At 43.7% G+C, this 25,473-nt stretch overlaps 1 protein-coding gene across 1 annotated transcript in view; it reads left to right on the plus strand.

The window, feature by feature from the left end:
* Window positions 1-25,473, plus strand: part of Znf462 (zinc finger protein 462) — a 132,396-nt gene that overhangs the window by 100,810 nt on the left and 6,113 nt on the right. Inside the window, 4 exon segments of the mRNA XM_036177382.1 lie at window positions 2-180; window positions 1,620-1,756; window positions 10,397-10,620; window positions 23,096-23,228. Of these exon segments, the coding sequence (XP_036033275.1) occupies window positions 2-180; window positions 1,620-1,756; window positions 10,397-10,620; window positions 23,096-23,228 (673 nt within the window).

Consider the following 25,473-nt stretch of genomic DNA (forward strand, 5'->3'; position numbering starts at 1 on the left):
CCCTGTGCCCCCTTCCGGGACTGCCCCCGGCACGGACCAGAAGGCGGAAGCTGTTCTTCACTGTGAATTCTGTGAATTCTCCTCTGGCTACATCCAGAGCATCAGGCGCCATTACCGGGACAAGCACGGAGGGAAGAAGCTTTTCAAGTGCAAAGACTGCTCCTTTTACACGGGCTTTAAGTAAGTGGTGGGAAGGACCTTTGTGCAGACCTAAGCACTGCCCCTGCTCCAGCCTCACCACACTCTTCCCTTACACCTCCCCGCCTACAGCTCCAGGAAGGTTCTGCCAGTGTGGGAAATGAAAGTTGGGTCCAGTCTTCACAGAAGGGAGCTAGTTTCAGAAAGACTGCTTGGGACCTGTGGAAGGGGGACAAGAGTCATCTGAGAACAAGTGATGGGCTTCTAAACAATGTGGGATTGGATCAAAGGACTGCCCTGGTCCAGTGCATGGAATGGAACATGTTTTTTTCTTTCAAAGGACACCCTCTTTGGGGATGTGTGTGTGTGTGTGTGTGTGTGTGTGTGTGTGTGTGTGTGTGTGTGTTAAACTCTAGGTCTCATTTTTGTTTTTGTTTTTTTAAGCAAATGTAGATGTTATTAAGGAAATACGAGAAAGAACTCATTAGAGGAAGATTGCCAAAGGGGAGCACCCACTCCACTCCTTAAAAGGAACTCTTAGGATTCATTGATCCGTTTATCTGTATACACACCCATGTCACCATGCACATGTGGGGCTGCGGGAGGACACGGGAGGTCCCACACTTGTGGGGGTCAGTTCTCTCCTAACATCATGTGGGTCTTGGGGGTTGAACTCAGATCATCAGACCTGGCAGCAGGCTTGACCACTGAGCAATCCTGTCTGCCTATCATGTGTTTGTTATGAGACATTCGAGGTTTTGTCAAGTTTAAAGATGTCAGATGGGCGGAGGAAGAGACAGCAGGGTCTCTCTACTTTTGAGCTGCTGCCCATGAGTTGAGGGAACCTAGTCGCAGTCACCATGACTGACACCTGAACAACTTGTTCTCACGCTTTACGGGTGAAGAAGGTGTGAAGACTCAGGAAGGCAGCTTATGAGTCAGCCAAGATTTCAAACAGTCCTCCCAACACCCAATGTGAGACAGAGTTGGTCCTCTGAGGGATTTTGTTTTTGTATTAGTTAATAGGTCATTTCTGTTTGTCTGTGTGGTACTGGGCAATCTATCCAGGTTCTCAATAAGTTATCCAGGCTGGCATTGAACTCATTATTTAGCCTGCATTAGCCTCAAACTTGTGATCCTTCAACCTCAGCCCTTTGAGCAGCTGCCGTTTATAGACATGCTCCACCAGACTTGGCATAACAGGCAATTTCTAATTTTCAAGCATGAGGTATTTAGGGTATTTATTTCTTTTTACAGGAAACTTTGATCCCAGCCAAGTAGCAAAGGTTCTTGAGTACCTGCCTCTGTATCTCTATGCTCATTGATGGGTTGACTGGCCCAGGGGATTGTGGTCAGCAAACATAACAGCTTCAGTTGAGGTTTCTCAAGCAGGAGAGCCTAATGTGGACATCTGTGAGAGGTGTGCCCGCAGGAGACACATCAGTGACTGTTTGTCATGGTCTCTGTCCCTTCTCTCTTAGATCTGCTTTCACTATGCACGTGGAAGCTGGGCACTCGGCGGTCCCGGAGGAAGGCCCCAAAGACCTCCGCTGTCCTCTCTGCCTCTATCACACCAAATACAAACGCAACATGATCGACCACATAGTGTTGCACCGAGGTAACCTTCAGACGGGCTCAGTTCTCTCAGATCCTGGTGGGAGGCAGAACCGCAGCATGTAGAGGATGTTCCCTGGGTACCACAGCAGTATTGCCCTCTTCCCTGAGCTTTACTCCTCCCAGCAAGAGTCACTGGGACAACCACTGATGTCCATGGATAAGACACATTCTTGTCAGTAGAATTCATTCCTGGAGGGAGGGGGGGGGCAGAGGGAGAAGGCAGTGTGTGGGCGGTGTCTCAGGAATCTTTCCATCAGGATTCTGGGGGTCAAGAATTTCCCATTCTGAATCCCTTGCTACCAAGGGATTCTAGCTATGTATGAAGCGAGCCTGGGGAAGGAAGGCTTGAGAAGTGAAGACAGAAATGATGCTTCCTCAAGCACAAAGTGAAATTTGCTCAGAAATGAACAGGGAGAAAGAGTTCCAGAGCACAAAAGTGGGCTGCTGGGCAGCAAACCCGTGCGTGGGCTGAGCGTTAGATCGTCCGGGTTTGGATCCCACTCGGTACAGCTCCTCTGCGAGCCATGATCATTCAGTGAGACAGTAGCTGGTGGGGTTCCCTTGTGGTTGCACAGTGGGGGGTCCTTGAGTGTGCAGTCCCACTGAACAGCAGGGATCCCTTCTGAGAGCCTGGGGCTGGGCTACTTCACTCTTTGTTTTGCACTTCTGAAACAGGATCTCTTGGTGTAGGCCAAGAGTTGGCTTTAAACTTGAAATTCACCTGCCTCAGTAACTTTCTGGAGTTGCTGGGATTATAAACAGACATAGACTGGCCCGCTTGGGTTTTTTTTTGTTTTTTTGTTTTTTAAGTTTACTCTTGGCCAATTAAAACACCATTAGCCAATGGGAGTCCTTTGTATTGGAAGGAAACATGTTGATAACACATTTCGGCCAAAAGAGTCTACCTGCAAGAGGGTGGAAAAAGGAGTCCCCATTGCCAATCTTGTCTGTCCTGCAGTCTGCTCATTTTTGCATCCCTTCCCATCCCTTGCCTCTAACCCTTCCTTTCTTTCTCTTCTTCCTCATCATCTTTCTTTTGCCTCTAACCTTGGAAAGTTTTCCAGTATCTGCCACACATGCCCAAAGCAGCATGTGTCACCCACTTTCCAGCCTCGGTGTCCCTCAGATGCCAGGGTGGAGACATTTATAAAGTAGTTTCCATTTCTCCAGAACCACTACCTTTAGGCTGCATGCCTGTGATGTGCCTACATCTGCCGGCATCTCGTAGAAGACACAACACCTATGGTGCGCTGTGTGTTTCTTCCTCCCATTGCATTTTAATGAGATGAGAGATGGTAGCTGGCTGGGCCAACCACCTGTGAGCCAGGCAAAAGCAGCGCAGCAGTGTTTAGGCAGGGATTCTTGGCCCTCAGCGTCCTGCCTGGTGTTTTGCCTCAGTCACCTGGCTTCCGGTCCCCCAAGCCCATGTGTTTTGGTAGCTGTGTGCCCTATCCTGGCTTGGGTGGAGGCCATCAGTGGAACCAGTGCCCAGAGAACATCAACAGTGAGTCCTTGCTGGCTGTGGTGATTCCTCACTGGCTGCAATCATTTCCCATATTGCTGCACGGTGGGATCAGAGCTTTGGTGGCTGACATGCTCAACGACTTTCCTTGTCTGAGCATAGAATTAAGGAAGACAGAGGCAGAGCACTTCTGTGAGGAGGCCCCGAACACTTGACAAAGAGCTCCCGGCACCCCGTTGCCTCATCAGCAGCCCTGTAGGCAGCAGCGGCATCACATGGCCTCCTGTGTTGTAGATACGAAGCTCAAAGCTGAGCAAGTCTGTGGGGATTCGTGCTGGTCTCTACCCTTTCTGCTTTCTTAATTCGGTGTATTTATTGGAGCTGTGCTTCATTTCACAAAGGATTTAGAGTAGTCCAGAGTCATTCCCGCTGAGCTGTTGCATTAAAAACAAGTGAAGAAATGAAGGCAATTGTGAAAGACAGTGAGGCCAATGCAAAGTGCAGCTGACAGTAGGGATGACCCCAGCTGCAGTCTGGAGATGCCTGAGTGTGCAGGAGCCCCCTCTCTCATTGGCCACGCCTGCAGATTTGGCCTTGGGATCTTTGCCTACCAAGAAAGGGAAGGAAACAAAGTTGGCTTTGGGGTGTTTATTAAACAATTTCCCACAATCTAGACACCAAAGTCTGGAAGAAATCTCTGCAGTGAACAGACGGGGGTACAACAGTGTGTATTGGGCACAGACATACACTGCACATTGAATGCTCCATAATATGAAATGCTAGAGACCAGAAGTGTTTCTGAGTTCTGAAGTATTCAGATTTTGGAATATTTACATAGGATGTCAGTTGAATATCTTTTATCCAGTCCCATTGGTGCTGGCAAAGTTTTAGATTTCGGGTGTATCAATCTATCCCATATCAACCTATCCCATAGGGTCGTAGAGAGCTAAAGTAACTGAGCCAGAGTCACTCATCCAGCAGGCAGGGAATCAGCCCCAATCTTCTGTTCTTCCAATGTCTCACACCATCCCCCATTGGTGGCACTGTCCCTTCTGTTTGTCTAGGGAGAGAGTTTCTGGATAGGTGAATATTGTCCTCACCAAGGTGGGAATGTGGTCCTGATATGTGCAGCTAATGATCAGTAGTGATGACAAGAGCCATGGCTGCTGTTAGTGAGTGTTTACTCAGCCATGGGCACCCTGCTGAGTGCTCTACAGTAAACTCACCAACCCCAGGATGGTCGATAGGACTGTTTCCCTGATGACAAACAACAAAAACAGGTTCAGAAAAGCTGGATAACTTCCCTACGGCCCAAAGACTCTTGGGTAACAAGTTGGGATTGGAACCCAGGTGTGTTTGACCCACAGCACTTGCTTTAACTCCCAGGCATCACTCTTACCCTTGGGAAGCTCATGTCACCTGTTCTGTGTTCTAGAGGCTGGGAAAGCTGGTCTAAGGATAGATCTCTTAGTAGGGTGGGAGGTCAAAGGTGAGGACCCCAATCCAGCTGTACCTGCTGACTTCTGGCTCTGGTGTCCGTCTCTACTTGAAGGCAGATCAGAGAGAACCTGGTCTTGGCATCTCAGTGATGCGGTCAGATGTCTGCCTTGCAGATCAACACTGGGGCTGATCCCAGAGTAATAAGATGAGGCTTCTGCACCTGTGCACTGCCTTCTCTGGATGAATAAACATCTTTGGTCTCTAGGGTCCACAGCATGAGATGTTTCTGAGGCCTCAGTTAATTAAAAACCTTGGGATGAAAGGCGAGAAAAACAACTTTTGAACTGGCCCTGAGACAGACTTGCTACCAACAAGGATAGTCGCTGTCACTTTTTGTTGGGACAGAATGATGCATTTAAGTAAGAAGAGAGGAGGGAAGAGGAATCCATCCCATGGAAGTCTGGATGAGAACTAATCAAGGATGTGGACTGGCCATGGCAAAGGGAGCATCCTACTGATTCATGAGTTCAGCAAACACTTACTGTTTGCTGGTTACTTGCTGCACTGTGTGTTGCTGTTGGTGGATGGTGGAGTATGGAAAAGCCATACTTGGCCTCCTCCAGATGAACACATTCAGAGCATATCCAAGCAGTGAACAATGGTTGTCTAGGAGTCCTATTTATGCCCTGGAAAGAGATAGGTCATGGACAAAGATGGCTTTCGAACTAAGCCAGGGTAGTAGCATTTCACAGGGAAGACTTAGATGGGCTACACTGATATATATACCAATTCAGTGGCTTTAAAGAGGTATTCTCTCCTAGTTATACAGGCTAGAATTATCAGCATGGCTGTGGGCCTCATGTAAAACTTGAAGAAAACCATTCTTGATGGGATAAGGAGGCTACAAGTCAGTAATAGACCTATCCTGGGTGAGACTCTGGCTTTGATTCCTTGTCATGCCCTAGCTCTTTGGTATCCTTAGCTTATGGTGGCATCTATCCAGCTTATGCTTCCTTCTTCTCAGGGCCTCATTCCCAGTGTGTTTCTTTCTGTGACTTCTCATATAAGACATCAGGCACTGGATTTTAGGCCAGCCCTAATCTAATATGACCTTGCTCGTCTTAATTACATACCAAAACTCTATCCCAATAGTCATATTCTGTGGTTCCAAGTGGACATAAACTTTGGGACACTATCAACCACTGCTTGGGGGTGGGGGTAATTTATTAATAAACCCTGAAGACACTGGAGGCAAGACCTATTTGTAGCATGGCATCAGGCTATTCCAGGTACTTGAAGAGAATAAAAGGCCTTGGAAGAAAGTGTGTTCTGGAGGCTTTAGAGGCAAACACAGAAGTTTGACCTTTGTTTAGTAGACAAATAGGAAGCAAGGAGAGGTCTTTTTAAATCAGATTGCCAGTTAGATGCTTGTTAAGTAAGAATTTAGCCAAGGTTGAAGCAAGGGCTCATTAGACCTATCCCTTTCTTTAAGAGCTATGGATTTAGATCAGTCAACATCTGGTGAGGTTTGATAAGTTTAACTTGAAAGTTTGTTTCATGCACTCATTTGGTAGGACTTTGGCTGAGTTTTCATTTGAGCAATGGATTTATAGCATACTTACTGGTGTTTTAAGAAATAGGGTGATTCAGCCATGAAGAGTCAGGCAATATTTGTTCCCTGAGGGAAGTTGAGCTTTAGTGGGAAGAGACATAGTAAACAGTGAGTGAAGCTTCATGATTGTATGGCTGTGAGTGTACAACCATTGGAAATATGGTGCCTGTACAAAGCTTGCCCAACTTCCCTTGTATCTTTATAGTAGGCCTGAAAATTTGGGCACAGATTGAATTGTAGGGCTGAAATTGTTTTGACAAATATTTACATTGTGATTACGTAGCTATGTGATCACAGTGGTTGCTCTTAAGTTGGCATGTTAACTTCAAGGTTCTGTTTCCTGCTTTATAAATGAATGCTGACTGAAGCTAAGCCTTGAAGGTGGCCATCCTGATGGAAGTCATCTCCCCTAACTGGTTAGGTCACTGGTTTTAGGAGAGAAAATCAATCAGACTGACAATATTATTTTGATTTAGTGAAATTATATGTTCCCTCTGATCAGTATCCTTACGTGATAGAGGTATTAACTGTTCCCAGCTCTCTCTAGAAACATGCTATTGTCAAAACCTAATAGCTCTTACCAGGAGCTGGTTGCTTGTGCTTGTATATCTATTTGTGGCTTTATTTTAGAGTGTTTTTAAAAAAAATAATGATGTCTTTTTCTTTTCCTTCTTCTTTTCCTATCCCTCCAACTTCTCACATTCCTCCTTCTCCTCTTCCTCATCAGCCCCCTCACGACCCTTTGAAATAGGGTCTTAGAGAGCTCAACCTGACCTGAAACTTAGTACCTTGCCCAGGCTAGCTCCAAACTCTCCCACCTCCATCTCCCAAGTGTGCTGACATTGGCCTAATGTTTTCTTAATGGTTTTCTCCTGGTGACACTGGGCCCCACAGTCTTGTGGCTGCTTTCTAAGAAATGGCCCTCGTGGGTGGCATTTCTGCAGCTTTTCTACTGGCCTCCTTGGCAATGTTGCAGCATGCTCAGCTCTGCTCCTGCTACAACTCAGGACATGGGTGTTTCACTGTGTCATCCCTCTGGAGGCCAGACTGTCCAGTTTCAGGTCTCATTGTAGCAGTAAGTGCCAGTTGGGTAGGAGGAGATGAAATTAACCATCCATCTTGTGGTGAACTGGTGACATCATCATGTTTTTTGCAGCCATCACTGGGAGCTGAGTCACAATGGGTACAATTCAGGCCATTTCTTACCCAGGGTAATCTTGAGGGGTGTGAAGTCAGGAAAGAACCATGAGTTCTCATAGAAATATCAGCTCCAATAGCCAAAGCAGGATCCAGTCAATACCTGGAACATTCTAGTCTAGCTTGGCAGGTAATGAAAATATACATTTATATAAGTAAGGGATTTGGTCCATTTTAACTTATATCTTAGTTTGGAAAAGGGAAGTTTTGTAATTTTTAAAATTACATTTACTTATTTGTTTATTGTTGGGGGGATTGTGCAGACATCTTCAAATGATAACATTAACAATAACTGATATTATGGATATGATATCCATATATAACACGAACGCCTAATAGAGCTTGCCTCATAGCAGGCTTTTAATCAATTGTGAAGTCATGTATTAGTTATTATTGTTATTAGCATTTGAACTCCAGGGCATGCCTTTGAATGCTGAGACCTTTGGATAAAATTCTTAATGATGCATTGGGAAATTAGAAACTGCAAGGAACGCTAACCAGGCGGCAGAGGAATTGAAAGGGGGATCCATCAGAAGGGGGTTTGGAAGAACCAATAACTGATGGTGGAAACAGATTGTTGAGTGGCCGAATACCTGTCGCCGTGGCATGGGAGGCATTGTTACATGGAAGAGTGTGCCCAGCTGTTCTTCATCTCCGCTGAGGTTGACAGATCCAGGGCAGATGGGCCAGGCCGGAGCCAAAGAATAAAAGAGGAAGCCATAAAGATGACAAGATAAATCAGGAACAAGTGGAGAGGGAACAGGAGGGCTGTAGCCTCAAGGAAGTGCCAAAAAATGGTCACGGCAGCCCTTTGCGTGAGTTCGCCCTCATTGTGCCTGTTAGTCTCTGTGCGGCGCTGCCCCTCTGGCCCTACACCACAGTTTAGGGTCTTAGTCAGGTTCCACATTACATGGAGCCACAGTAGTTCCTGCTTGGTATTGTTGAAAGCAGTGGCCCTCAACCAGTCCTTCCAGCCTCCCAAGGGTGCACTACCCTGCAGACGTTTTGGGGTGTCACAGGAATAGAAGAATCTGGTGGATGAAGACTACAGAAGCTGCTAAGTACTACAGTCCATGGGACAGTGCCCCACAACAGAGAGTTGTCTAGCCCTCAGAAGTCAGCTAGGCTTCTCTTAAGGAACCCCAGAACAGGGGAGTAGCAGATACTAGCATGGACTTCTTCAGGCCAACTCGTTTATGCCAAGACATTTCCCTCCTCCGTTTACACCAAACCATGGAACTGAATGGCTTTAGAAGACTGTTACACATTTGCTATACTAAGAAAATGTGTGGATTACTTTATAATCATGTGTTTCTTAGCTGTCTGCTGTACTTTAGTTTAAAAATATTTACATTTCTAAATAAGCAACTGATTCTTTGTATAGGGAAAATAACATATGCATTAGATCTCTGGGGAGTATGTTGTAGACACCACCCTCCACGCTTTCTCTGCCCAGCATTTTGCTGGCCGATGAGGTGCTACATTCAAGGGCTCCAAGGCAGTGAGTGCCCCACAGTTAGAATGTTGTGGTTGAGATGAAGACATGATGTTGGGTGGGGGAAATTCCCTCGGGTCCGAATGCAGCCAGTAACGAAGGGGAAGCTGGCGAGGCAGTCGCCTCGGCGTGCAAAAGACTAGCTACGCCGAGTCTCTGGGAAGAAAATCATGCTTTTCTGATTTAATAATACATTGCTGTTTCTAAATAATATAAGTATATGTTGTGTGCGTCCATTTGTAAACTTTCAGAGCCTTCTGAAATCCAGACTCAGCATGAAAACACATGCTATATTTGATTCTTGCATATATAGCACAGATTTTAATTTTATCGCGGTTATGGATATCTGGCACGTGTGCCAATACTCTGGGCAGACTGGTGTGAAATTTAATTTGAGCAGTTAAACACAAGGGTGAGAGAGAGCAAAATACGCAAGTGCATGCATTTCCAGCCCTACAGCATTTGGTATGTGAGTGGGAAAGACACTCAAATCCTCTCTTCCCTGCTCTAAGTTTTCTTCCTCTTGTGGCAATTGGATTACAGATTTTTCTAGAGTGGCACAAATCTTCTGTGGTTCCCAAGGGCTTATCACCTCCCCCTCAGTGCTACCCACAGCCATTTCACTTGTAAGCTAAGTGTACTGGTGGGTTGGTTTCTAGATTTGCTGTTCTATTTGAGATCCCCTTGCCTTCAGGACCGGAGAAGGGCATTTTTAAGAGCATCTTCAAGGAGACACAGGAATAAAAGTAGCAGTGAGGCCAACCTGGGTTCACATCTCAGCTCTGTTGGTTGCAGTGACTGTGAACTTTAGGACACATTTAAAGATTGTTCCTCACTGGAGATGCACCTCAGTGATAGAGCATGTATGATACCCTGGCTTTGATCCCAAGTATGTAAGTAGGGTGCTGTTTCGTAATTTTGTTTATTCTGAAAATGGGAGTAACTCTAGCCATGATGTCATTAGAAGAAGAAACATGGTGGTGGTACTTAGGTGCCCATTTAATATCCATTTCCTTCCCTCAGAGACACCTGGCGTCCAGCTATTATTGCACTTTTTCAAGGACATTATAATGGCTTTTGTCAGTGGTTATTAATGTTGGTAAAAATGGCAGCCTCTTCCGTACCCAACCTGCCTTCATCTCCTCCATTCAGAAGTTATCTAACACCTTTACACCTGCCCCACATCTGCTTATCCATCTCTCCTGCTATTGAGTACACAGAAGCATTTGGTCTTCCAAGTACCCAGTTGTGCCAGAGGATTATGTGCCCTGTTGGGAAAGTCAGGGAGGGACAATGTGCATGTGTGTGTTGTTCGCAGATCAAGAACCACCAGAAGTATCAGAATTGAACGAGTCCATTTCTTATATCCCAGAGAAGGAACATCTGCTTTCCATCAGTAAAAACGCCCATCTCTCCATTCCATTTGTTTCCACAGAAGAGCGAGTTGTCCCCATTGAAGTGTGCCGTTCCAAACTGTCAAAATACTTGCAGGGAGTAGTTTTCCGCTGTGATAAGTGCACCTTCACCTGCTCCAGTGACGAGAGCCTCCAGCAACACATAGAAAAGCACAGTGAACTGAAACCCTACAAATGCCAACTCTGCTACTATGAGACCAAGCACACGGAGGAACTGGATACTCACCTTCGGGATGAGCATAAGGTACTTGCCCAGGACTTCTTGCCTCCCCCCACCCACCTCAGCACTCCTGTGGGGAGGGCCCTAGTGGGGAGACAGGTCAGGGTGTGGGGAAGATAGGTCACTGTAGTCAGACCTACTGTGTGCAAGATACGGAGATGAATTCAATTAATAATTACAGTAAACCTTCATTTTTCTTAGAATAAAAGAAATACAAGATCACTGTAGAACTTGTTAAAAAAAATTAGGTAGGGTGAAGAAGTCACTCATACCTCCACCATCCATAACTTTGGGGCATCTTTTCTATACTTGCTTTCATTTGCTTTACCTAATTTTGCTTGTACTATATATAATATATCTTATCCTGTTTTTTGTTTTGTTTTGTTTTGTTTTTTATCCTGACCGAAAATTTTCTATCTTATTTTAAACATGTTATCACAGTGTTGGCAGACTTCCTGTAAAGGGCAGTCAGTAGCTCTGTTGGGTTTTGTGGGCCATTATGATTTCAGTGGCAATTTGCTCAAACTCACAATTACTATAACAAGAAAGCAACCATAGCATCAGTGAATGAACACAGTAGTGCTTGAATAAAACTTTATCCAACAAAAGGTGTCAGGCTGTGGGCTCTTAGTTGCCAACCCATTGACTCTCAGTCATGTAAGTTCTTCCCAGGGTTTTACTAATTACACAGACTTTCAAAGGTATCACTATGTGTATCTGAACAATGTAAGAAATTGATTTTTTAATGGATTAGGAAATGTGATGGTGATTTGTGAGATAAATTCTCTTCTGTGGGTTTGCTGAGAATTAGAGCCATACATGATGACTAATCTTACTCAGTGTAGGGTTTGTGTGGCTTACTGTGGCTCTAGGTGATTACCCAGGTGTTGCATATGGCCCCAAGCACAGGAGGAGTTACGATTAGTATTTGTTTTTGGAAGTAGCCTATTGAAATCCTTTCTAATTAGCTGATCCATTAAGCATTTCCTCAAGACATAATGAAAAGCACTGTTGATGCTGTTCCCATTCTTCTCCTTCTGTGTCCTCTTCAGCAGAAACTCAGCCACTCTTTCTTAGCTTTCCAAACCCAAGTGATAGATTTTTTTTTTTTAGTCTGAATCATTTCTTGGTAAGGGCTAGAATTTTTCTGCTGGGTTCTGAGCTTTGTCTCAGGTCCACAATTTCATGATTGATGACAGCTTCCGGTTGCCCATGACTGCCCCTGAAGTAAAAGCTGAGAATGAAAGCCAAGGTTACCTTCCTGGAAATTTTCATATCCTTTAGAACTTCTTCTGTCTTCCTGGACATTTCTCATCCTAACTCAGGGGCAATTGTATTTCAGATCAAGCTTCTTGTATTTACTCATGTGTGCATCATTTATGCACAGTCTTTTTATTATAGCGTTCAAGCCTTCAGGCTGGTATCTGGGAACAGTGCAAGTCAGGAAGAGAAATTCTTCTCTAGTTGTTGCAGTGGCTTCTAAGCTACTAGGATATCCAGGGGATGTTAGAAACTGAACCAAATAATGGAGCCGGAGGCTTCCTGAGCAGTGTGTTGAAGGCTGGAGCTAGGGAATGTGGGCTGGGAAGTGGGGTTCTCTAGAAAGAGGGACCAATTTTAGAACTTTTAGAACAAAGAAACCTGAGTAATTACTTTTGCTCCATTACTTGTTGTGTATGCATTAGGACGCTGCTTCGATATTAAGGTTGTTTTCTGGTTTAACCATGGAGATTATTATACATGCTCAGAAGCCTGGTAAAAGGAGATGAAGTCCTTGTACTCCCTGAATATTGACACTCAGTCTATGTTCCATAGACTCTTTGTGAACTGAATTATGCTCCAGTATAGCAAGAATTGTACAGAGTATCAAGCAACCCTGCTCTCAAAGGCCTGAAGTACAAAATCAGTAATGAAATCTTGTGTTTTAGATAATTCTTGTTATATTTTTGCCATATTATGGTATGTTGTTAAATTTTGCCCTTTCTTATGGTTGACAAGTGTGTTAAGTCTAATGAGTACCTGCCTAAGGCTGAGGAGTTGCCACTTTGAGCACGCCCAATGGTGTTCATCTTTGTCTCTAAATTTATGAGATTCATGTTAGATAGCAGTGCTTTCTTCTTCCCATTTTCTATTCATTTTCCCCTCCTAAATGATGATTTTTAGGTGATGGGCACTAGGAAAGCATGGTTGTTCATCAGGGTAAACGGTATACAAGTATCAGAATTCATGGAAAAGGTATGGGGCTCTAAGAGACTCGCTGATGATTCAGATGTAAAAGTTAGTGACTGTAAGACAAAAACAAGGAATTAAAGGCCTGAGAGAATTAGAAATATAACTTGTATTCACAAACCTTAGTAGCTACAAAATCCTGATGAAATTACAAAAAACCTACTAGAATACTCAGGAGATTATTGAGGTAGCAAGGTATAAGACAGGCACTCAAAAATAAATTCCTAAATGCTAAAAACAAAAATTGTAAAAGATTAATTACATGTATTAACATCAAAAGGAATAAAATCTAATTTGAGATGAAATTAACCTAAGAACTGTAAGCCCTAATTACTGAGAGCTACAAGTCCCACTGAGAAAACTGGAAGACCTACTTTATTGTAATACATACCATGTTCATGAAATAGGCAACTAGTTCAGCATTGATCATTTCATCCCAAACTGATCTATGGATGTAATATAATCTCTCTCCAAACTTTCGGGAAGTATTTTTTTTTTTATAGAAATTGATCATCTGAACCTAAAATTTATGTGGTGATGCAAATGACTGAGGATTAGGCCAGTAGTTCTCAATCTGTGGCTTGTGACCCCTTTGGGGAGTGAATGACCTTTTCACAGGGATCACATATTAGATATCCTGTTTATCAGATATTTATGTTATGGTTCATAACATTAACAAAGTTACAAAATAATTTTATGTTTGGGATCACCACAACATGAGGAACTGTATTAAAGGGTCATAGGATTAAGAGGTTGGGAACTACTGAATTAGTCTAAATGGTGAAGAGAAACAGTGAAGTTGGGGGACTCAACTCTTTTTGCTTCCAAAACTTAAAGTGAATCTACAGTAATGAAGAGAGTGTGGCATTGGCATAGGAACAGATACAGATTAAAGAAGCAGAAGAAAACGTCTAACAATAGACTCTCATGTGAATATGGTCAATTGATTTCCACCAAGCATGCCAATACAATAGAGAGATGGTGTTCTTTCAAAGGTATTTCTGGAACAATTGGATTTGCACATATAAATTTCAACCCTTGGTCCTTACATAACTCTACACAAAAATCAGTTAAAATTGATCATAATATCAGGGCTAACCTGTAAGCATTAGTGAAATAGAAAATTCTGAGACATTGGGTGGCAGAATAATACTTAGATAAGGCACCAAAGCTGTGGACATAAAGAGAAAAAATATATATAAGTTGAATGTCATCAAAATGAGATGTTCACTCTTTAAAAGATGGCATTAAGGAAAGAGGCCAAGAAACATACCTGAAGTAGATATTTGCGGAAGTATTTATGTACCAGGCCATGGAACCAGCACATGCAAAGAACTATTTCAATTCAACTTAATGATTTGAGTAGATACTTTTCTAAAAAATGATAAAACACATGGGTAAATGAGTCTATTCAAAGATGCTTGACACAGTCTACCACTAGCAAATTAGAGATTAAAGAAACATTAAGTTTTCACTGTCTACCGAGGTGGTTGATATCAGGCTGTGAGTACTAAGCTGTCAATACTAAAATGCTGTTGAGGATGTGGAGAAAGTGACAAATATCATGGGGTGCTGGTAGGAGCGTAAAAGTATATGGCCACTTTGGAGCGGTTTGGCAGGCTGTTGAAATGTTAAGTATCGTATTACCATCAGACCCAGCAATCCAACTCTGGCTCTCTTACCCAATTTTCTATTACTATGAGGAGACACCTTAACTACTCTTATAAAGAAAGCATTTAATTGGAGCTTGCTTACAATCAGAGTCCATTCTTGTCATGTTTGGAAACATGAGAGTCCACAGGCAGACATGGTGCTGGAGATGTAGCTGAGAGGTCTACATCTGAATCTGCAGGCAGCAGGAAGAGAGACTCTGGGCCTGGCTTGGGACCTTAAAACCTCAAAGCCCACCCACAGTGACATACTTCCTCTAAGAAGGCCACACCTACTCCAACAAGGGGACACCTCCTAATCTCTGTCAGTAGCACCATTCCTAATGACCAAGCCTTCATGTCTATGAGCCTGTGGCGGCCATTCTTATTCAAACCACCACACTGGCTTCAAGAAGATGGATAAATGAAATACAGACTGTCTGTCCAGTAGAAAACTACTCATGAGTAATGGATGGATCTCAGATCATGTTAAATGGACAGAAGCCAGACTTCTGTTTTATGTGAGTTTCTCGAAAATGCATAACTGTAGCACCAGGAAGTAGCTCAGAAGTTGCCTGGGGCTAAATCTAAAGTAAGGTTTGATTATAAAGGATATGAGGAATCGTCTCAGAGGTGAAGATATTCCTAAGCTGACTTGGGTGAGGGTTGTACAAACATTAAATCTACTTTTTAAAAAATTTGAATTGTTAGTTAAAATAGATAAATTAGATGGTCAGTGAGTTATACTCCAATCCCCAAACTCAAGCACAGAGTAAGTCCTCAGTAGTTGCTAAACTACTTCTGTACTATTTCCTACCAAATTGATTGTTGGACCAACAGAAGCAGATTAATGTATAAGCTGTCAACAATAAAATCTGAGTTGGGGATTGCTGCCATGTTTTCAATAAGACACTGTTGAGTGTGTTGTTTTTATATTCTGTCACAAATCACTTTGGGCGATGTTTTATGGAGGAGAAAACCTAAAAGAAACTATAAGGCACTATAGGATGTGCTTTTCCTTCAGAGGATTTTATTAAACAAAGCTGAGCATTCCACCCTTGGACATCTGAGTTCTCACTGCCAAGGCTGTAAACCTGAGGATCTTTAAAGATACTGGTACCATATGTCGGATGGACAGAAAGCTGCTAATAGCAGGAAGGGTCCTTGAAGTCAAATACATCATTGCATTAAAGAACCAAAATGTCAAGTGCACTTGATGTAGGCTGCCATGTTTATCCTCAGAAGCCAGAGTGCAGAGGAGAGAAGGTGACAATCAAGACCCTCATTTTAGAGGTGACTAGCAGAATCCTGTTCTTCTAGACCTTTCTCTGTCAGCAAGCAAGGAATCATGTGTAATCTCCTGGGACCTACAGTAAATAGTGCAGCTCTTTCGTTTTTATCAGCCGTTCATTCCCTGTCTTTTTCTCATCTCCCTAGGTCCTCTGGAAGGCCACAGTTTATTCTCTGTCATTTTCTCCCCACCCCCCACATACACAACAAAGTATTAGTCAGTGATGCTACTTCTCACAGTTCCCATGAAACACACTTAACACGTCTAGAAACCTTTAAGTCTTGCTAAAAAAAAAAAAAAGAAAAAAGAAAAAGAAAAAACTTACACTTCTCACATTTAAAAAAAGAAAAAGCACACTTTTCAAAAGAAATTTTTAAATATATGCAGTACCTTGTTAATGTTCTTTATGATTCTGAAGTCTTTTTTTTCTACTTAAAGGAACATAAAATATATTATTTCTAACTTGGTTTTCTCATAAAATTATCATGCTCAGTATATTACATTTAGGATAGTCTATTGAGGCATTATACATTTACTAATTGAATTTACTTTGAAGTGGTTTTAATTTTTTATACAAATGGAGCCTTAAGCAACTGAACTATAACAAATGTATGTTTTTTACTCTCTCTCTCTCTCTCTCTCTCTCTCTCTCTCTCTCTCTGTGTGTGTGTGTGTGTGTGTGTGTGTGTGTGTGTGCCAGTTTCTAAGAAACAGAAGCAAGTAGCAACAAGCTCTGGGCTCTTAATTCAGTTTTCTGAATTCATGAAATACAGAGTAGTACGAGTTTCAGAAAATGAGTTTAAGTTTAAACTAGAGTGTTGGGGGAGATCTGTTTGTGTTGACTGCTCCAAGACCACCAACAGAGTCCGACCGGTTCAGAGAGCTGAGTTCACATTAAGCTGGCCCAAGTAGACCAGAGAGTTTCCTGGCCAACCGAGAAGAAGATAGAAGGACACATTGAGGAGGAAGAGGAAGGGCTGAGGGGTTGTGTGGCCTTTTCAATCCAGGAAATTAAGCAGGGCCGGGTCGTGTCTCTGTCACTCTGTGGATCTCTCAGATTTACTTCATAATATTTATCCCCGAGCTTTATTCTTTAATAAAATGATAAAAGGAATCTCAGTTCCATAGAACTTCCCTCATTCCAAGCCATCAGACATACCATTAGCCACATTTTTTTTATTGCATTTAATTTCTAAGCTAACTACCAGTGAACAGTCCTGTGGCTTCTGAAGACATCCACAGGCTCTAGGCCTCTCTGGAGGCTTGCTTGATCTCAACACTGCTCTCCCTCCTGCTGGCCTTGTTGGTGTGTCAGCTGGACATCTGTCTCTTTCATGACAGAGAAACCAGAATCAGACAAGTACGAAATGTGACTGCTTTCCAGAGGTGTGTGCCTCCAAGAGCCTTGGACAATATTTATTGAGTCAACATTAGACGAAGACATTATTTACCCATAACCTTTGAAAGTATCCACTGTCTTCCCCAGTCAAAAACCTAATGTTCTTACTTCAACTTGCTTCTCTTCAGACACATTCCTGTATTTCCTTCCACAATCTAACAGTGCCTCTCCTGCTATAGATACTCAACTAAATGAATCTGTGAAATCACTTTTCAAAGATGAAATTTGAAGAAGCCTGTCTGTTCAACTTATCAAAACTTGGTGGCCTTGCCACCATCTTTTGCCTTTGTGTTTTGGGTCCAGAAGATTGGCAACAGCTCAGCTGGCCAGATCAGAGCCTGTTGATGCTGTTCTTCTCCTGGCTTTCTTCAGAACTCATGTCTGGAGTTAGATACCAGGGTTTCCAAGAAGTAGACTTCATCTGGACTTTGGTCAAGTTAAGTCTGTCAAAACCACAAGGTGTTTCAAAAAAATGGACCTGGTGCTTGTCTTCTGTGCCCCACACTGCTCTAACTATTTCAGGATCCTCTGTTGTTTATACTGTTCTTAACAACTTGTGTTTTAAAGAAAACGTCTCAAGGCATGCCACTTGCCCCTCAGAGGTTGCAACAACATTGTTATCAATACATTTTTTTTGGGGGGGGCCTGGATTTGTGAGCATTTTTTTCTGTATCCCGTGAGTGCTTTTGCACTTTCACAGGTGAAAGTAGAAAAGGCCTGAGCTACGACTCCTGAAGAAAGAGAGCTCACAGCATGACTCCAGCGCTTGTTTTCTGAAGACGACTGTACCATTACCGTACACAGCAATCTAAGGATCAAGGGATGCATGTCAAAACTACCACATGCATTTATAGTGTACAACAGATATCTACTAGTAGTTTTTTAATCTCTTAGAAAGTGTCCAGTTTTATTCTCACACCAGCAAGCAAATTTATGGGATGTGAATGTTACGAATTCTTCAGACATTGTAATCTCATCCCCTGAGATTAGAGTTACAGGTGCTGTGAGCCAACTTGTGGGTGCCGGGAATTGAACCTGGGTCTATGGAAAAGCAGCCAGTGCTCTTAACCGCCGAACCATTCCTTCAGATTCTTCAACAGCATTTTTAATCTACATCCCTGACTATCATCCTGTGGGCAATCATACAGATAATATTTTGCTTTTTACCCTTCCTGTATCCCCATCTGATTTTCAAAGATCTGCTTGCAACTGTGCCTAAGTCAGGGATTAGCAAAGGGTGGCCTATGGGCTAACTCCAGCACACCACTTGAGTTTGCATGGCCCATCACCCAAGAAAGTGTTAGAAATTTTTAAATAGTTGAAAAACTCAAAAGCATATTTTCTGACCAACGAAACAGTAAAGATTTCCTATTTTGTTTTCTGTTGTTAGGTGTTTATTTGCATACAGCTGCAGGCATCTGCACCTCGTGTCCCTAGTGGCTTTTGAGCACTTTAGTCACTGTAGCAGAGGCTCTGTGGTCTGGAAAGCTTACAAGAGTCACTTATGCAGCCCTTTGCATAACAAATTTCTCAGCCCATGTGTATGTCATTCTCAGCACCACAGTGTTGGCTAGCAACCACCAGGCATTATTGACTTAAGCGACAGGCCATGGTTCCTTGTCCTCTACTGTTACTTTTTCTAAAATGGGAAGTTCCCTCTGGCTGTTCTGATGATGATAGTAAACTGTAGGTGATACAAGCATCCTGGTTGGGTGTCTTGGGTGAGGATAAACACATGCAGCAGACAGGAGGCTGAGCTCTGCCCCTGAAGCTCTGGAAATGTAAGCTGGACTTACTTTATAAGACAGTCTTCCTCCTTGATGTCTGTGATGTCCCCTGAAGATGAGGGCGGCAAGTTCCATTCCGTCTCCAGTAGTAAGCATGTCTGCATCAGTCTTTTCTGTAAGGCTAGGCTCCCATCTGGGCTCAGTATGAAAATGCGTGTTCAACTCGGTAATTTTAATAAGTTGCATAATTAAATCAGTCTGGTAGGGGGGAATACATGCGAAGAAGAGATCTAAATCTCTTTCTCCTCCTCTTCCCTAACTCCTGAATGGTTTAAAACATAAGAAAGACTATAGCTGGGTGTGATGGTGCACAACTTTAATTCCAGCACTCAGGAGGTAGAGGCAGGTAGATAGATCTCTGTGAGTTCGAGGCCAGCCTGGTCTACAGAGTGAATTCTGGGACAGTCAGTGCTGTTATATATAGAAACCCTGTCTCAAAAAACAAAACAAATGAACAACAAAAAAGGGAAAGATAAAGGCTGTGAAAGTTGCCATTGGCTGGGGAAGGGGTTTCATGGGGTCATCTTTGCAGAGCTCAAGAGTCAACGTTTGCCAATCAGTTCATGGACCTCAGGTCTCGTATTTCCTGTGCACAGTGGCATTCTCTAGGCACTAAGGCACTAGGTTGGTGACTTTCGTCTGGGACTTTGGTTTAGGGACACTCACCTGTGGCTTTCACAGGACCTGTGTTTTATAATCTGAACAACCCATGTTTAAGGAACACATGTGACTTTTACCTGCAAAGAGCCGGGAAGGGCCTGAGTTCTAAATGCAAAGCTCCTAGGCCTGCCCTTTGTCCCCTAGCTCTCGCCTTTTACGGAAATGGATGGATGGTCATAGGTTGCTTGTGGACCTGGGGCATGGGGAGGAGAATTGCCCTCAATTCACCCTCGGCATTGAGACATTAGTGAGCTACCCACCAATCACCAGGTCCAGGGGGGACCTTTGATCCTCTCAGAAGCTAACTGAGAAACACACTGGAACCTTCATCAACCCCCTCTGACTTGGACCCTTTAACTTCACATCTGGAAATTTCAGTTCTGAAATGAAAACTTCACATGAAAGAAAGGCTCATATACAATAAGGTTTATTGCTACAATAGAGAGAGAGCCGGGAATAACATAACCCCAGAGAAATAAACAGGGGAATTGGAAGATCATCTCCCCTTGATGAAATATGATAAGGTGATTACAGATGATATTCACCCACAGAACACTATGTCATGCAGGGCAGAAGACATTGGAGACTTGTTAAAATGAAGCTAGCCAGTAGCCAGGTGAGATGAGTAGGTCCCAGTCTGATGGAGAGACCCTGCTAACTCAGGGAGATGGAGCCGTAAGAGGACAGTAAAATCTACCCTCAGGGTTTGCAGCTGGGTGGGGACGTGGCAGGGGGATTGTTTAGGGAATAGGGTGTCTGCCTAGGAGGTGAGCCAGTATGGGTGCTGTGACAGGGAGAACCAGCAGAGTTAATGCAGAAGCAATGGCAAGAAGACTTCCTTGGTGAAGGGATGGGGCTGGGCTGGGGGACTGAGATACTGTGTATGAGGGATACAATAGGCTCGGGAGTACAGGTTTAGGAAAGGGGTGTGCTGGAAAGCTCAGGAAGTAAGGTGATGGGAAACAAGGGCAGCTTGGGGAAGGTGTATAAACCACAGCAAAAGAAAAAAAGAATTGAACTTTGTCCTCAGGGCGAATATTGATATTTTCTGTGTGTGTGTGTGTGTGTGTGTGTGTGTGTGTGTGTGTGTGTGTGTGTGTGTGTGTGTCTGTGACATATGTGTGTGTCTGTGACGTGTGTGTGTGTGTGTGTGTGTGTGTGTAGATGGGGCTTAGGTATGCACATGTATGGAGCCCAGAGGTAGCCACTGAGTGTCTTACTCAGTCGCTCTCCACAGGGAAGCCTCACCAGTTCTCGAGCTCACCCATTTTCAGCTTCCTTGGCTGGCCAGTCAGTCTTAGCAAACCTTCCTGTCTCCAGGCCCTCAGAGCTAGCACTGAAGAGTGCACCACCATTCCCAACTTTTTGTATGGGTCCTGGGGACCCAAACTTTGCTCCTCACTCTTGTACAGGAAGCTTTTTACCAACTTAACTCTCTCCCCAGCTTCCTACCATTTCCTTAAAGATGACTGTGACCACACCAGGGAATAGATACAGGAAGAAGGGAGAGTGGATGCTGCGGAACCAGTTTTGGAATGGGGCTTATAGTGATCCAGACAGAAATGATGGTGGGCTAAGCAGGACAGGAGAAAGGCATCTTCCTTCTGTGTTCAGATTAGCATTTAGATGGTTAGTTTGGGGATTTTAAATGTTAGAATAACCCTGCACTATAAAGATTTTTTAATTTTAGAAATCTTCTCATTACATCACAAAAAAAAAAAAATAGTTTTAAGTCTTAATTGCCTTGTGAAGATTATAGCCATCTTCAGGACAGATAAATCCCGGGTTGTCCTGGGATGAACGTCTACCATGGAAATGCCACATACTGTTTTAAAACTGTGCATAATCCAAAACGTGAATGGTTTTCTAGGGAGGGAAAATACACAAGCCTAGTTCATCAGAAATCCATGAAAACAGGAGAGGGACAAAAGAGCATTTGGTTTAATGACAGATCTCCTCCTGTTGCCATGAGCTTGGTGAGAACTAGGGGCTTCGAGGAGGAACCCCAGGCCTGGCAAGGAGAGAGCAGAATCAACTGATTTCACAGGTTCCGTTTTTCCTAGGTAGACCAGTGTATTATCATGAAAGTGTTATCTGCCTCCCCTCAGATGTACCTGTCTTCCACACCAAGTTGCCAGGGCAGTATTAAATCTTATCACAGCCCTGAGTTGGCCCTGGTACTGAGTCGAGTTCCCTCACATTTGTCACAGCAAATGATGACGATCCCATCTGCCAGGCATATGGAATTGGTGGCGCTCAGCAAATCTTTGTCCCAGCCTGGCCCCAGAGACTATTTGGAATTGTCTTGTAAGCCCTCTTTCCTCTCTTGTTCCCTCGTCACACTGTCTACCATGGCAGCTGTGGAATCAGCCTACCTAATTAATGACGTCTGCCTTCATCCGTCAACTCTACTGTGAGCCTCTGGAGGCAGGAACAGAGTCATGTTTGTCTTGGCACCCCTCCCTTGGCCTTCAACAAGGGGATCGGAGCACCCACCTCATACAGAGCCATAATCTCTGGCTTGTTCTAGTGGCCTTCCCTGTCATCCCTTACAGCTCCCTGTGTGCAGCTGCCAAAGGTTAGATGAGATGAACAGAGAAGGCGAATTTTGTGCTACTGTTGACCTGGCAACCAGAGCTCGTTAGACTTTATAGTCTGGATTATTGCTTCCTTTAAGTGATACTTTGAGCTCAGGTCCTGCTTTATTCTAACGACATTTTAAGTAAATAAAAACCACCCACTGTGTGTGTACATGCTCTCCACTTTGAGATGGGTCTCCTGAACCTGGACCTCCTCATCCAGGCTTTTACGTGGGTGCTCGGGTCCTCATATTTGAGCAGTAAGGCTGTTTCCCACTGAACCATCTCGCCAGCCCCATAGCTAACACATTTAGTGAGTTCTTAAGGTTAGTTAGCTGTGGGTTTTTTTTTGTAGGTAACCCTAGTCTCATAAATAGGCTGTGGTCAGTTTCAAACACGCAGCTAAACTAGTAGCAATAGTATAGTCTTCTGGTTAAACTAGAGCTAAGAGTCCAAGGTCTTGTGGCCCTGGCTGGAACCATGGGTTGACAGGATCATGGAAGAAAATTCTGATTCTCACTGCAGGTGGTCAGGAGACCTGTAAGAGCCTCTTTGCATGCGGAACTATTGGAAGCCTGGCTAGTTAAAGATAGTCCTATCTGTTAACACAGTGTCTGTCGACTCTGTGCTGTAGGTTTTGTGGTGCTTTGGGCTTTGTTTTCTGTACCTGTGTCTCACAAGTTTGGTAAGGAGCTCCAGTATTCTTCCCTGTGGAGTGGGGAGTCCAGGACACATCTGTTGCTGAGAGCCAGGGTGAAGAAAAGGACCTCTCAGGCTCTTAGCTTGCTTGGTCTTGGATGCAAACACACAGACAGAGGGGGAAATTATGCTGGAACCATCTCCTCCAGAGCGAGCTTGAGCAGTCTGTGGTTCATTATTCCATCATCTGCTTGGTCCTTTTTCAGGTCAGCCGTAACTTTGAGCTGGTTGGACGGGTTAACTTGGATCAGCTGGAACAGATGAAGGAGAAGATGGAGAGTTCCAGCAGCGATGACGAGGACAAGGATGACGATGTGAGCAGCAAGGCTGAAGACAGAGGTTAGTCTCACCCTGCCCTCTGAGTCCCAGATGGCACCCAGAGCATCCACGAAGAGACAGACGGGAGGGCAGGAGGCTGCTGTGGGAAGAACAGAAGGAATGATCCCTCTTGGTTAAGTAGCAGAACAGACTGGCTTAGGCGCCGTCAGGGGCCCTGTCTTTACAAACTATTACCAGCTATAGAAACTCCAAGGAAAACAGACATTTTCTTCCTAATTATAGATATATGTTTGCTAGAGGGAGAAAATATGGTTCTTAGCAAGGAAAACTGTTCTGAGGAACCTTCAAAATGAAGATGGTCAAAGAGCAAGCTGAATGACACTGCAGGGCTATCGAGGAACAAGAGTGAACTTGGAATTGCACACTCCTTTAGAATGATTGCTGCTAGGGTCATAGTGAGAGGCTGCAATGGACTTGAACTCTCTAAGTGTCCCCTATAGGACCTTTCTCTATTTCCACTCTTTCAAGAGGGAGAGACAGTGTCACTCACCCTTCCCTGTATATGCAGAAAACACCAGCAAAGGTTTTGTGGTGTTTATTTTCCCAACTCTTGCCAATCTGCCACTGTTCTAAGATAAAAGACTCAAATGCGTTTAGGTACAGATAACATGTTTAGGAGGAGTTCTGGAGAGTTGTCCTTGTCTACTGGTTAAACATGGAATACTGTGTGTGTGTGTGTGTGTGTGTGTGTGTGTGTGTGTGTGTGTGTTGGGATGGGGGATGGAGGGCTGGGAAGAGGAGGGCTCAGCAGCTAAGAATGCTGCTACTCTTGAAGGAACCTAAGTTCCTAGTACTCATTTCTAGCAGCTCACAGCCACCTGTAACTCCAGCTTCATGGGATCAGACTCCTGGCCTCTTTGAGTACCTACACTCATGTGCACATACCTACACACGTACTCAAAATTAATAAGAAAGAACGTAGGTTGGGTTGTGTCACTTGAGTTACTACAGACGGAGCAAAAATTCATGCATGGATATTATAAATATGAGGACAAAGCATTGTAGCTACACATTGCAGTAACAGGGAAATCCTGTTAGTGTCCAATACTGAGCTTTGTTAGTCTCATGTAGCATGAAGGGTGATTCACTTCCCCCCATCAGATCTTGGCCCCCAGTCTACAGGACTTTGCTTTATGTCTTTGTGAGAACACCAGCTGTCAAATAATAGTGATGTGACAGTGATGATAATAGTGTTTGTCTCCTAAGGTGGTCAATATATAGATTTTTTTTTTTACTTAAAAACTTCAAATTTTGAACTTTGTTATTTTCTTTGGTTTTAGTTGATAAGTAAAAAAAAAAAAAAATGTATGTATGGTGTTTTCAAACAGGTAGACATTGTGGAATGGCTAAATGGAGTTAGTTAACATAGTTTCCCTCACATACTTATCTTGGGAAGTAAGAACTTAATCAACTTAGCAATTTCAAACTGCAGTAGTGTTATTAATTATAGTCATCATGCTATACAATTGATACAATTGATCCTAAACTCATTCTTCCTGTCTACCTGAAATTTGGTATCTTGACCAATGTGTCCCCAGCTCCCCACCCCTGGGCTTTGGAAATATTCATTCCACTCTCTGCATCACTGAATTTGACTGAGGTTTCACATGGAGGGGAACTATTTAGTATTTGCGTTTGTGCCTGGTTTATTTTCTTTAATGTGTAATCCTCATCCATGTCATCTCAAATGCCAGGATTTCCTGTCTTTGAGTGAAATGGTATAAACGGTATACCAACGGGTGTGTGCGTCACATTTTCTGTATCTCTTCCTACACAAATGGCCACTGAGGTGGACTCTGTGTCTTTGCTGTTGTGAGTAGTGCCGGAGGGCAGACATCTCTTTGGTACACTCGCTTCCTTTTCTCTGTGTGTCCACTCAGTACTAAGAGTACTGAGGAATTTGCAGTATCCCATAATGGCTACCCTAATTTATATTCCTACTTTACTACTAGTCTACAGTGTTGTTCTTTTCTTAGCCTCACCAACACGTGTTAGCTTTCCCTCTTTTGGTAATAGACACTCTAACTGCTATGGAGCAGTACCTAAGGTTTGAATCCGCACTTCCCTCCTGTTCGTGACTCGGAGTGCCTGTATATAGCTGATGTCTCTTTGCATATCTTCTGAGAAATGCTTACACAGAACCTTCGTCTATTTCTTAATTGGGGCAACTGTTCTCTCAAGTATTGACTGGGTTGTTTGGATTCTGCATATATCGGGGATGTTGACCCTGTGACAGACGTGTAGT

Source organism: Onychomys torridus, chromosome 2, assembly GCF_903995425.1.
Source record: "Onychomys torridus chromosome 2, mOncTor1.1, whole genome shotgun sequence".
NCBI classification, from domain to species: domain Eukaryota; kingdom Metazoa; phylum Chordata; class Mammalia; order Rodentia; family Cricetidae; genus Onychomys; species Onychomys torridus.